At 58.8% G+C, this 12,774-nt stretch overlaps 1 protein-coding gene across 1 annotated transcript; it reads right to left on the bottom strand.

The window, feature by feature from the left end:
* Positions 1–624: 624 nt before the first annotated feature.
* RGS5 (regulator of G protein signaling 5) lies at positions 625–12,481 on the bottom strand. The gene is made up of 5 exons (XM_058842432.1): positions 12,328–12,481; positions 7,469–7,579; positions 5,116–5,177; positions 4,832–4,998; positions 625–4,363 (listed from the first exon to the last, which is right to left on the bottom strand). The coding sequence occupies exons 1-5, from the start codon at positions 12,369–12,371 to the stop codon at positions 4,202–4,204; spliced, it is 546 nt and encodes a 181-aa protein (XP_058698415.1). The 5' UTR covers positions 12,372–12,481; the 3' UTR covers positions 625–4,201.
* Between the last annotated feature and the right edge of the window lie 293 nt (positions 12,482–12,774).

The following is a 12,774-nucleotide window of genomic DNA, read 5'->3' as shown; positions in this document are numbered from 1 at the left end:
AGTCACAGAAAGATGAAACAGCTGATGAAGCAACACATCACATCCTTCAGACACCTTCAGCACCACGAGCCTGGGGGATAGGGGCTTTTTATGGGTCTGACCTTGGCTGACCATCAGCTCAGCATGGGGATTAGCCACCCAAGGGCCTGGGGTGAGTGTGAGGCTCCCCTTGACACCTTTGGAGCAGGGAAGCCCACTCAGGGCACCCTTCCCTGATGCAGGTGCTTTGCAACCCCGAGCAGACAGAACAAATTTCATCTGGAAGCTGAGCCTGTCCCTGGGCTGTGCCCTGTGAGTGCAGAGAGCAGGGCTGGCCCTTGCCCAGCCCCTGGGGCAGCCCAGCTGCTGCTGCTGCTGGAGCAGGAGCTGGCCCTGGGAGCCAGAGCCCGAGGCAGCAGAGGGGCTGGGGGTACCTGTGCTGCCCTGGCCTTGCAGTGTTTACTGTGGATCAGCCCCCTGGGGTGACTCCCTTTCCAATTTACTGAGAAACCACTGCATCAATGTGGCAGAAACTCTCAGAGGCTCTTGGTCTTGCCAGGGCTTTGGGGCACAAGTTTTGGGCGTGCTCTGCAGTGGGTAAGAAAATGCTGCACCTTCAGTACGAAGAGCCAAAATGAACAGTCCTTTGAGACAATAGCAGAAATACATGTTTATGTGTGGATTACTGAGTGGTACATGGGTTAACACAACTCCTCAGTGCACACCTCCCATCTTCCCCACATGAATATCTGCAGTGGAAATCCCATGGAGAAGTCCAGACTGAAAACCTGCAGGGTGTGAGGAGCTGATGTGCCCCTCTGCCTTTGCTCCAGCCATTGGCCACAGCATGCAGCACCCTCCAGGGAGTGGCCAGGGCCTGAGGGGAGCCTGGTGAGCTCTGGGTCACTCTGGGCCACTGGGCTTTGGGCAGCCCTGGCAGAGCCCAGCCCCAGCACGCAGGGCAGGAGCTGGGTGCTTCACCCTGTGATGGATGAGGTGCGAGGCTCCAGGTCGCTGAGGTCACCATAAAACACACATCAAACTGTCCCCTGGTGTTCCTCTGGGGGATGCAGCTGCAGGGAGCCCTTTTCCACACGTGCCCATGGCAGGGAGCGGGTGCCAGGGTGGCGTGGAGGCAGTGTCTGGTGCCCCACGGCCCTGGCTGCCGCGTGGGGTTGCCTTGCCCCACGGCAGAGATGGGGGTCCCTCGGGAACACGAGATCTGCCTCCTGCACCTGCCCAGTGCCAGGGTGGCACACAGAGGGCACAGGGTGCTTCTGGAGGATGCACCTTTGTGCTCGCTCAGCTGGATGGCCGTGGTTTCCCTCAAGAGGGTCTGGGACCATGCAAACCCCACACACATCCCCTCTGTGATGGACCCCGAGCACCACATCCAGAAACTCTGCTTTTTGGCTCTCTGACTCGGGGGCTGGGATGCCCATGTTACAAGTATATATGTATGTGTATATGTTACGTGTATATATGAATACAGATGTACATGTTGTGTTTATATACTGCTATATATGCTAAATTTCATGAGAGCTAGAGTGATAAAATACATGAAGTATCTCATACCAGAAATATGGTTGGCATCAGCCCGATAGTAAATACCCCTGGGCCTGTGGAAAGCTGGGCCATGGGGCTGGTACAGGTGTTGCCACCCTTCCGGGCAAGCCTGCTCGAGTAATTAGCCAAATGACCCTTCTACACAAACACAACTTCCCTAGAGCTCCAAAATGCTTCAGTGGCCACATTTCCTGACCACCCAGTAGGTCACTGGCAGCCCCCAAAGTAGACTTCCAGCATTTTAGCAGAAATTGAGCCAGGGAGGGATTGCCAACAGAGCAGTTTCGTCTCTCCTGAATCCAGCCTGCACCTTTCTGTTCAGCACATACATACCTAGACACCTTCTCCCTGCCCCACGCGTTCCTGCTGCGGCAGTCACGTCCCAGGCTTTGTGGAGCGTGGCAAGAGCCTCCAGCGGCATCCTGGCCTTGTGGCAATGGTGGTGGTGGTGGCATTTAACTGTGAAACAGGTGAGGGGATCTGGAAATAGCTGCCAAAGGATTAAGTAGAAATGAAAGATCCAGGTCCTTCTGCAGGGAAGCCTGTTTGGTTTTGCATTTCTGAGTCACGCTGTAAATGAGGAGCTGGAACATGCTGAACCCACTTGTATTGACTCCACGGGGACGTTGGGAGGGTGCAGGGAGTGCGTGCAGGCAGAGGTGGGGGAGCAGCCTGCAGCAGGGGGATGGCCAAGCCCCCCACCCCGCACCCAGCCCTGCTTCTGCCTCCTCCTCCTGAAGGCTGGGCACTGCCAGGCTCCTGTGCCCTTTTGATGGGACCCTCCTGCTGCTCATGCTCTGCCTTGCGCTCTTTAGGGTCACCCGAGCCACCCTCTGCATTCACCCAGGGGAATGCCTCTGAGCATCACCCCTGCTGCTCCAGCACCGACTTTCCCAGGCCTTTTGCTCCAGAGCTTAAAAAAAGAGTCACGTTTGTGACTGCCTCCGTCCTTCCCCTGCCTCCCCTCTCCTGCCTGGAAGACACAGCCCATTTCCTGCAGCTCGGATTTGTCTGCAGCTCGGATGTATTTTTCTTCATCGCCATAGTGACAACGTGTAAATATTTGGGGCTGGTGGAGTTTTGATCAGATTTTGAAAGTCTTGGAGAGGCTGGCAAGTCCATTGTTTGTGTTATTGCTCTTTGCATGGGGTCCCGTGGCTGGCAGGGAGGCTGAGCACCCTGGGGAAGGGGCTGCTCCGGGGAGCCCGTGGGCAGCACGGATGTTTGCTGGCACCTGCCAGGATGGATGAAGCAGCTCTCTGCAAGCCATGACCCCGGGGATGATGCACCAGGAAACCAAACGGGAATGAACCATCCAGGCCTGTGGAGCAGGGGTTTATCACATTTCCCTCAAGGCTGAAATGAGACCCCAGGGGCTGCTTTTCACGTGTGTCCTTGCCCCATCCTCAGGTGTGATTTATTCTGTTAGCAGAGGGCTGGCTTTGACACATGTGGAAACACATGGCCTGGGCAGACAGGAGCAGGCAGGAGCAAGAGATGCAGGCTCCACAAACTCAGCAGGGTCTGCACTCTGCTCTGGAAGCCAGGGGGTTATTTTTCATGTTTCCAATGATGGCTTTGAGTTTGCATTTTTTTTCTTGGGTTTGGTTTGGATTTTTCAAATTGGATCTGAACATGTGGAATTTAATCTTTCTTTCCCCCCCAGCATGGCCTCCCTCCCTCCTGTGCTTGACGTCCCTGTGTTGGGTTTGTGCAGAAGTGTTGCTTTGGTGTGCCTACTGCAGGGAGAAGCGACTGGAACAAGAGATCCCTGGGGCAGCCCTGGAGCTGCCATCCCAGCACCAGGCAGGCTGTGCCCTGGCACAGGATGGGCCCAGGGAGCTCAGGGCGTCGTGCAAGGCTGGAGCGAGCAGGAGCTCTGAGCTGCTGAACAGTCCTGGTGTTTTGGACCAACAGGTCTCGTTTTATCCTCTTGTTTTTGTGTTTGGAGCGAAGCAAACAGGCTGACCCCGAGCTCTCTGGGCTCAGCCCCGGTGCCAGCCGGCTGTGCCGTACAGCGGTCCCTGCCGTGCCTGTCACAGTGCCCTCCGTGCTGTACGTGCCACTGCTGGCCCTGCCGTGCCCCGTCCCTGCAGTGCCGCTGCTGCTGGCTGCTCTGCAAGGAAATGATGCCCAGCAGGCAGTGGAGGTGTCTGAGCTCAGCTTGGCCAGGGAGGGGAGCGCCTGCAGGCACCTGTGCAGTGTCAGCAGCACCCTGAGGAGCCGGGAGGAGAGAGCGAGCCTGGGCCAAACCAGCAATGTGGGAAATGCTGGGAGCAAGATTGTCACCTTCTAAGGAGTCCTGAGAGGACAAAGTCAGCACCTCAGAGCCTCCAGCTACTGCCAAGCTCTGCAGCACCAGGGATGTGTCAGCTGGCCACGTGGCCCCTGGCACTGCAGGGCTGGGGCTGATCCCTCACCCTTCTGGGTCCCAACACCAGGGAGTTTCTGCAAATTGGTCTTTCATGGGAGAGGAAAGAGATGGCAACAGAGGAAACACCAGGACATCTGAGAGTTCAAAGCACGGGGGGAGGTGTTCAGCAACACCCCTGGGTGCTGTTCTAGGGTGGTATGGAGGAAGCAAAGCGGCTGCAGGAGAAGGGGCGGGTGTTTAGACAGAAGCAGTGGGGATGCCTTGCACTGCCCTGCTGCATTGCTACTTGATCAACTCATGATAAAACTCCGACCGCACAAATCTGGGCAGGGAGTCTTTCTCCATCAGCGCAAAGATCCTCTTCTGGGCCATGTCAAAGCTGGTTGGTGATGGCTCCACCAGGTTCTTCATGGTCATAGCCTTGGTGAAGTGGTCGATGTTCACCTGCCATGAGAGCGTAAGAGGGATGGGAGCCTGCCTTTGGAGGGCTGAGCAATGGGCTCCCCTCGCCTGCTCTGTGCCACCAACAATCACACAAAGGGGGAGGGGAGGCTCATTTCCCTGGAAGAATCACAGGTGGCAAAGCTGTGAGGATGAGCTGTGCCCTGCTGCACAGCCCACCTGGGGAGGAAGATTGCTGTACACTGGCATCCCTTATGACTGACATCAGGGCACAGGCGTGTCTGGGGGTGCCTGTGGCTGCAGACAGCCCAGCAGAGGCTGAGCATGCAAACAGGGGCTCCAGGCTTGTGGAGGACGGGAGTGCAGCACCTGGGGATGGGGCTGCCCCTTGGCAAGGACACAGCCCCCCGAGCCCCTCAGGCCTGCAGCCATCGCTCTCCTTTGGGATGGAGGTGCCAGGGCAGCAGCCTCGTCCCTCCCAGCACCATCTCCAGCCCCATGGCCACTGACCTCTTTGGGTGCCTCAGTCTGGATGAACTCCTCATAGATCTTTTTGGCCTTCTCCGCCAGCTTCACAGGGGACTTGGTTTTCTTGTAGTCCTCGCAGGCCACCCAGAACTCGGCGTTCTCCTCGCTGAACTCGGAGCGCAGGAAGCTGCGGAAGCTGGCGAGCCCGTCTGGAGGTCAAGGGGGAGGTGAGACCTCGCTGAGCACTGGCTGTGCCCTCGCTGGGCACCCCGGGGGACGTGGGGAGAGGGGAGGGGACCAGGGGGATACAGGGGATGGGAACTCACAGGGGTTTTGCAGGAGCTTCTCCAAGGAATCGCGCCACTGCAGAGCCTCCTCCAGAGACGGCCTGAGGAGAGTAAAGAAAGCGCAGGTGGTCCTTGGTTACCCACAGAAGCCTCCCTCGGGGCTCCAGGATTTTAAACAATGACTTTAAAAACGGGGAGGAGAGGAGTAACAAGTTGCAGAGGCTCTCAGAGCGGAGGCAGTGCTCTGGGGATGGAATGGGGATGCTGCTGCATCACAGCACAGGCGCCCTTCTCCGGGGGGCAGCCGAGTGCAGGGGGTGAGGATGGAGTGGGGATGGGGTGGGGATGGGGTGAGGATGGGATGGGGATGGGGATGGGGATGGGGATGGGGATGGGGATGGGGATGGGGATGGGGATGGGGATGGGGATGGGGATGGGGATGGGGATGGGGATGGGGATGGGGATGGGGATGGGGATGGGGATGGGGATGGGGATGGGGATGGGGATGGGGATGGGGATGGGGATGGGGATGGGGATGGGGATGGGGTGGGGATGGGATGGGGTGGGGAGGGAGAATTCCGCCGTGCTTGAGCAGAGCTGGGGCTGGGCTGGAAGCGATTCCTTCTGCAGCCGCGGGGCTCCGGCTCCCAGTCGGGAGAGCAGAGCTGGGGCTCGGCGGGCGGCTGGGAAGCATCCCCGTGTTTTCCTGCTGGGGAGGGGAGAGATGCTCCCCGAGCAGCCGGGCCGGGGTCAGCGCCCCGGGCTCCCGCAGCTCTCCCACGCCCTGCGGGTCACCGGCCTCGGCGCCGTCCCATGGAAACCTCCGGCCTCTTCCATCTGCCCGCTGCTCCCTCTGCTCTTTAGGATTTTTCAATGCGATGTTCGCCGTGAGACTGAAGAGTTTTGTGGTTTTTTTTTTTTTTTGTTTGTGGCTTTTTTTTTTGTTTTATTTAAGCCCCGAGGAGTTTGACCACGCTGCCCTGGGCTCCCGGCTCCTTCCCTGCATCCCTGGCAGCGCTGGCTGGAGGGCAAGGGAAGCCCCCCGGATCATCACTGGGTGCTGGGCTGGCTGTGGACAGCCTCCACTCCCTGCAGGCAGTGCTGCACTCTGTTCTGTGCTGCACTCTGTTCTGTGCTGCAGGGGCCGCACACGGGGGCTGAAATCCCCTGGCTGAGCAGAGCATCCCTGGGAGCAGGGAGGGAAGTGGGCAGGACAGCCTGTCCTGGTCCTGGGGGCCCAGGAGCTTCAGCAGTGGGTCTGGGGGAGCTCCAGGTGCCCAGCCCTGTCACACTGCCCAGGAGGCTCCAGTGGGAGAGGAGAGCAGCAGGAATGCCAGGTTTGCTCAGGGTGGGTACCAGCCCTCACTTGTCATGACAGGGGGTTCTTATCCTTCGCTTTCTGGACCCTGAATTGTGTTTGCACCTCCACCAAAAACCAGAGCTCTCCCTGCCCCCATGTCCCTGTCAGGTGACTTCTCACCCCGGTGAGGAGGAGCATCACTGCAGCAGCCTAACTCAATCCAGATTTCCTGGAAACCACCAAATTCACTTTCCCATTATGTGCCTGTCCCTGGGATGATGTTGACTGCGAGTGAGATGCTGACAGGTGAGTGATGCCAGAGTAGCAGCAAACAGCTCCTCCAGACAGGGGGGAGTGGAGATGTCCTCTGGCTTTCTGCGGGGATGGCTGATGGAGACAAACGTGTCTCTGTCACGGAGACATCTGGGCACGGCAGCGATGGGGTGAGAGCCACACGATGGCTCTGCCAGCCCTGCTTGGCACGGGCAGCTCTCACAGGGCAGCGCTCTGGCAGGCAGGGACCGTGCTGGCAAACGTATCCCTGCTTATCACAACCCACACCCCAGATTGCCAGGAGAAATAATTCATGTTTCCCGTGCTTTAAAGCACGTTGATAAGCCAGTATTATACAGCAGCTCGGTGCTGGAGAGCAGTGGCCAAGCCAAAGGCCATAAAGTGAGGAGGTCCCATCACCATGAGCCCTGAGCCAGGTGTAGCCATGGGGCTGTGCACCCAGCCGAGGGACACGCTGCCACCCCAAACCCGATGGCTGCAAAGGCTGGCACCTCTGGGCTGAGGCAGGTGACTCAGAGAAGTCCAAGTGCCATATGCCTCTGGGAAAAGCTTTATCGAATAACATGAAATCTCATCAAAAGTAAATTGAGTTTCCATGGGAAATCTAGTTTCCATGGAGCTGTATTGGCTGACATGTCTCAAGCTGCCCTGACACGACTTCCTGAGGCTGCACCTAGCAGGGAGGTGATGAGGAGCCTGCCACGAGCTGCCCTCCACGTGGCAGCCCACGACAGGGCTTCAGCTCCTCTGCACCCCAGAAGGGCTGGGCACTGCAGCCCAGCCCAGTGCAGTACTCACTTCTGGGCCTTGGGTGGCTTCTCCGGCTTCTCAGGGTAGGGGATGATGAAGTCAATGGTCGAGTCAGGCTTCTGGAGCAGTGTGCCCAGCTTTGTCTTGATCTCCTTGGCCCTGCAGCAGGGGAGGAGCAGAGACAGTGAGGCAGAGGAAGGGGGCAGTGGGACACTCACAGTCCCTGCCCTGCACCCACTCTGTAATTAATTCCAGATGAACAAATGGACCCTAATGCTGTGAGGGCTGTGCCTGTTCCAAACAGGCGCTGTGCATTAGCGGCAGCTCTTGATCTCCGTGCTCTGTGCCCATCTGTGGCCAGGATAATTGCATCAGCAGGGCTCTCAGGCTGCTCTGGGGCCGAGTTAGGGATGTGTGGGCAGCACTGGGTCTCTACAGAGAGGAGCTTGAGGAGGGGCTGGTGAGGAGGTGAAGGAGCTGCCTTTGGAGAAGAGGCTTTGGAGAAGGTGCCGTGCTGGGGGGCACCTGCCCCATGGTGCCACCCCACGCTGTGCCACCTCCCCACGCTGTGCCACCTCCCCACACTGTGCCACCTCCCCACACTGTGCCACCTCCCCACGCTGCTGGCAGCACTCAGAGCCCTTCTACAGAGATACAGCATGCTTATCAGTAAAATACAGCCCGTTTCTGCAATGGGAAGGGTCCTGTAAACAGGCACCTCCCGAGTGCTGCCTTCTCTGGACAGAGAGGCAGAAATGGTTTGAGGAGCTGAAGAGTGCCAAAGGCTACCTGCCACTTCCCACTGCACCAAGGCCACGCTCCAGACCTGCATTTGGAGGATGCAGAGAAAACTGGGGGTCCTGGGGCTTGGCTGCAGGCCCAGCTGTCTCCCAAAATGTTCTCTTTCATGCAATACAAGTAGTAATTAGTTCCTGAGCACCTAAAACTGCTGAGGACACTCCCCCCTTCCCCACTGCAGCTCAGGGGTGGTAGCAAGAGCAAGCTGAGCTTTGCAGGGAACACTCAGGTGAGCTGCATGGAGCTGAAGAAATAAAGGGGTGAAAACAGAGCCCCCCAACCCCCATCTTTGTAGGGCAGGGTTTTCCCCTGGCACAGCAACATCTGGTGGTTTCCAGGGCATCTTGCTGGCACAGGAGGTGAAGGAGAGGGGACAGACCGCTCCTCACAGGCTGAGCTGAGCTTTCAGCGTGGCTGGCAAAGCTGGGCTGCAGCTCCCTGTCTTTAGGGCTCCCTGCAATTTTCCTCTCTGCTGTTTATTTTCACAAGCCCTCTGTGGATGATTGCTCCATTGCTATGTCTGCTATTTCATTTCAATTCCTTTGATTTTTTCCCTCCTTGTAAAACTCTCTCTGTGTTTTGGTTTCCACCCGCCAGTCCCCACGGGTGACATTTGGAGACCTGGCACAGGGGTGTCTGCTCCGCTCCCTGCCAGCTGGGCCCAGTTCTGCTGCAGAAACCTGTCTGTGAGCAGCTGTCCTTGCTGGGGTGGGCAGCAGGAGCAGGCAGAGCAGCAGCCCAGCCCTGCAGCAGGGATCACCCACCGTGGGTGCACGGCACACCCAGAAACACAACTTGTCACGGACAGCGTCAGCAGCTACAGGGGCAGTGCCCATGGCTAGAGCTTCTGAGGAAACCTCAACCTGGGAGAGCTCAGGACCTCAGGGAAAGGGTGACAAGGTCACCATGCTCCACACTGAGGTGTCTGGGACAGGGATGCTGCCCTTCTTCCTGCTGTAAGCAAATAAGCAAAATGCAGACAAGCAGGGGAAGTGGGCAGGTGAGGTGGGCAGGTGAGGTGGGCAGGGGAAGGGGCAGCCCCCCTAGGGGGGGTGGGTGGGTGCAGTGGGTGGGTGCAGAGGGTGCCACAGGAAAGCTGAGAGGACAGGCTGGCCTCTCCCTTGGCTCTGCTTTCCCAGAATCCGTGCCTGTGGCCACAGGTTCCCGCAGGGAGGGGACACAGGGGCTCAGGGAGTGTCTCAGGAGCAGAAATGCTGGGAGCCACCTTGTCCCTCTCCCAGTGCTCAGGGGGGATGAGTGGGGATGTTGCCAGTGCCAGGTTCTGTGCAGCAGGGACCGTCCCTTCCAAGCAATGGGACCCTGTGTCACAGCATGGGGGTTCACCTGGCAGGAGCAGCGGGAAGAGCAGGGGACAGGGGGCAGGGGGACAGGGGACGGGGGCAGGGGACAGGGGGCAGGGGACAGGGGGACAGGGGGATAGGGGGACAGGGGGACAGGGGACAGGGGGACAGGGGGACAGGAGGCAGGGGACAGGGGACAGGCACCTCGGGAGCAGGGACAGTGGATGCCACCAGTGGAGTTCCTGAGCAGGCAGGGGGATGACACGAGCTGTGCTGGGAGCAGGGACACCGAGAGCCAACGAGCATCCAGGATGACCCAGCGAGCTGGGAGGACAGGACTGGAACTCTGCTGCTGTCAGAGCAACACCTGGGGACCCCCTGCCAACACCTACACAAGGTCTGGATGCAATTGATGGTGGCTTCACACAACAAGGGCTCAGACCTGGCTCAAAATGTTGCTGATTCCCATCCTCTGGCAGTGACATGGCCGAGGGCTGTCAGGCTCAGGAGGCACTGAGGCTCTCAGCAGCCCCCTCCTGCTCCATCCCAAGGGACCAAGGGACCCCCAGAGCCCTGCAGGTGTGGGGACAGCAACAGGAGCCTCCCCCTGCACCAGAGCAATTCCCCAGCAGTGGGATCCCGGTGACATCTGGAGAGGCAGCAGAGATAAGGAAGGTTGTTGAAGGAAGCGAGGAGGGACGGGAGTGGGCTGAAAGCCTGCAGGCTGAGGGAGGGAAGGGCTATTTAAAGACACCATCCTGGCGTCCTCCAGCAGATGGATTACAAGTTTTCAAGCAAGGCTTCAGGGAAGGCTAAACAGCAGGGAAAAAAAAGGCAGCTATAAACAAAAAAGGCATTTTTTAAAAAAAACCTCAGCTATGGCTGAGTGAGAAAAAGCAAGAGGACTGTAAATGGTGGAAGGTTAACTGTGAGAACATATGGGAGCAAGCCAAGAAAAAGTCTGAGAAATAGCTTCCAAGAAGCATTAATAGAAAATATGGGCCCTGTCAAACATATCAAGAGCAAGAAGGGCTGCTGGGGAGGGCCAGGAGAGACTCCAGCTTTAAAAACAAAACAAAAATAGAAGCTCAAAGGAGTTTAAAGCCGTGGCTGAAAGCTAAAGGTGATGCTGTGCCTGAGGGCAGGGAGGTGCCAGAGGAAATGCCCCTTCACGTGCAGAAGCCTCCAGAGGGGATTTGAGGAGCCAAAAAGCAGCAGGAATGATGCTGAACGGGCAGCAGTGGCAGCAGGGGCAGCCCCGTGGTGGACACATGGACAAATATGGTCTATTGGAGAGGAGTCAAGGCTCCTCTGGCCACAGGAGAGATTCCTCTCGTCCCTGTCTGAAGAAGCCAGGCACACGTGCTGGGGAGGGCAGGGGGCTGCAGCCCCTCGGGCCAGGGGGGCACCTTGGCTGGCTCTGCAGAGCTGCAGGGGAAGGTGTCAGAGTGGGACAGGCAGCACAGCCTGTGGGGATGGCACTGGGCAGGGCTGTGCTGGCACTGGGAGAAGGGGACAGTGACCCAGCAGCAGATCCTGGCTCCCCGGCTCTGGCACTGGGGACAAGCTGGGGGGAGCTGCAGGAAAGCCGTGACAGCGGCACTGGGGCAGCTGAAAAGCCTCATGGAGCAATGCAAGGTGATGCACAGCCCTGACCCTGCATTGTCAGAGCGTGAGTGAAGCCTGAGAGAGAGAGGATTTGGGGGCACAGCAGAAGAAAAAACATCGGCATAGCAGCAGTGGGAGAAAATCTTTATTAAGAAGATTTAGTGTTAAAAAGTGTCAGAAGAGTGAGAGCAAGGGCAATAGGAGAGCAGAAACACGTGGATCACCCACAACTGGAAGAGTGCTCTTGGCTGCCCATGGCACAGGAGACTCAGGGGAGCGGGGAAAGTCAGCGTGGATTCCTGAGGATGGCTGGAAGGTTCCAGCAATGAAACCATCACAGGCCTGCGCTCCTGTTTGTGCCTGAGATGAGAATTTGCCTTTTGGGCAAGCAGCATCAACCCCCAGGGCACAATTTCAGCTGGAACTTCTCCGGAGCTCCCCTCAGGGCGGTGAATTTCCCACAGTCACTCTCATCCAAAAAGCAGCGCTAAGGCATTTGCAGGTGTGAGGGGACCCTCACTGAGGGACTCATTGAGCCTTTTCCTGAGTTTCCTCCTCAGGGGAGGCGTGGGGTGCCCTGCTGCTGCACTGAGACCTCGGGACCCCCTGGGAAGCCCGTGGGAGCGGAGGAGAGGACATTTCCAATCAGCAGGGAAATGGCCAGCGCTGGAGCCTGATGGGCTCCCACGGGGTGGAGAGGAGCCCCCGCCAGCACCAGCTGCAGGTTTTGGGGAGAGCACCAGAGGGGACAGAGATGAGGATGAGGATGGGTTCCACAAGGCGGGCACAGCTGCTGCTCTGTACCGGGCTGAGCCTCTCTGAGCCTGAGAGGGGCCAGGTCTGGCTGTTCCACGGGTGAGCGACACGCAGGCAATAAAACAGGATTGTGAGGCACTTTGGATACAGGGCTGCTCTCACCTCAGAAAGGAAAAACCTCTGTCCTGATTTTTTCCTCCTCTCCTCCGTGTTTTGTGGAAATGAAGATCTGAGGATAAGGGCTGGGTTTGGAGCAGCCCAAAGTCAGCCGGCAGAATGACCCCGGGGCAGAGTGGGAGGTTTGGGGCCGAACCAGCGCTCATCCCGAGGATCTCAGCCCCACTGAGCCCCCCCAGCCAGCCCCTCCCCGCTGGGAGCCGCACGATCCCGGTCCCCGGGGGAGATGCTGCCCCCAGGTACCCCGCACCTCCCGGCCGCTCTCACCTCTCCAGGCACGTGTGGGGCAGCGCCGCTAAACCCTTGCACATCTTGGCTGGATGCGGTGTCCTGGGCTGCGAGAGGAGCGCGGGTGAGGCAGAGGCTGGATGTGCAGCCCGGCTCCGGCCCCGCTCTAAATAGAGCCGAGTCTGGAGCGGCGCCAGCCCCGCGGCCAATGCGGCTGCAGCCGGCCCTGCCTGCCCTCCCTGCCCTGAGCTCCCTCCCCTGCCCTGCCCATTCCTGCCCTGCCCATCCCTGCCCTGCCCTGCCCATCCCTGCCCATCCCTGCCCATCCCATCCCTGCCCTGCCCATCCCTGCCCATCCCTGCCCATTCCATTCCATCCCATCCCTGCCCTGCCCATCCCTGCCCATCCCATCCCTGCCCTGCCCATCCCTGCCCATCCCTGCCCATTCCATCCCATCCCTGCCCTGCCCTGCCCTGCCCATCCCTG

Source organism: Poecile atricapillus, chromosome 7 (assembly GCF_030490865.1).
Source record: "Poecile atricapillus isolate bPoeAtr1 chromosome 7, bPoeAtr1.hap1, whole genome shotgun sequence".
Taxonomy (NCBI): domain Eukaryota; kingdom Metazoa; phylum Chordata; class Aves; order Passeriformes; family Paridae; genus Poecile; species Poecile atricapillus.
Note: the sequence above shows the minus strand (reverse complement) of the source record. Positions and strands in the feature narration are given on the sequence as shown.

Bases quoted from the DNA above. Each gene is read 5' to 3' on its own strand.
- RGS5 (XM_058842432.1), bottom strand. From the start codon at position 12,371: ATGTGCAAGGGTTTAGCGGCGCTGCCCCACACGTGCCTGGAGAG. The intron at 7,580-12,327 runs GTGAGAGCGGCC...CCCCTGCTGCAG, and splicing joins CCCCACACGTGCCTGGAGAG to GGCCAAGGAGATCAAGACAA. The intron at 4,999-5,115 runs GTGAGTTCCCAT...CTTGACCTCCAG, and splicing joins GAAGCTCCTGCAAAACCCCT to ACGGGCTCGCCAGCTTCCGC.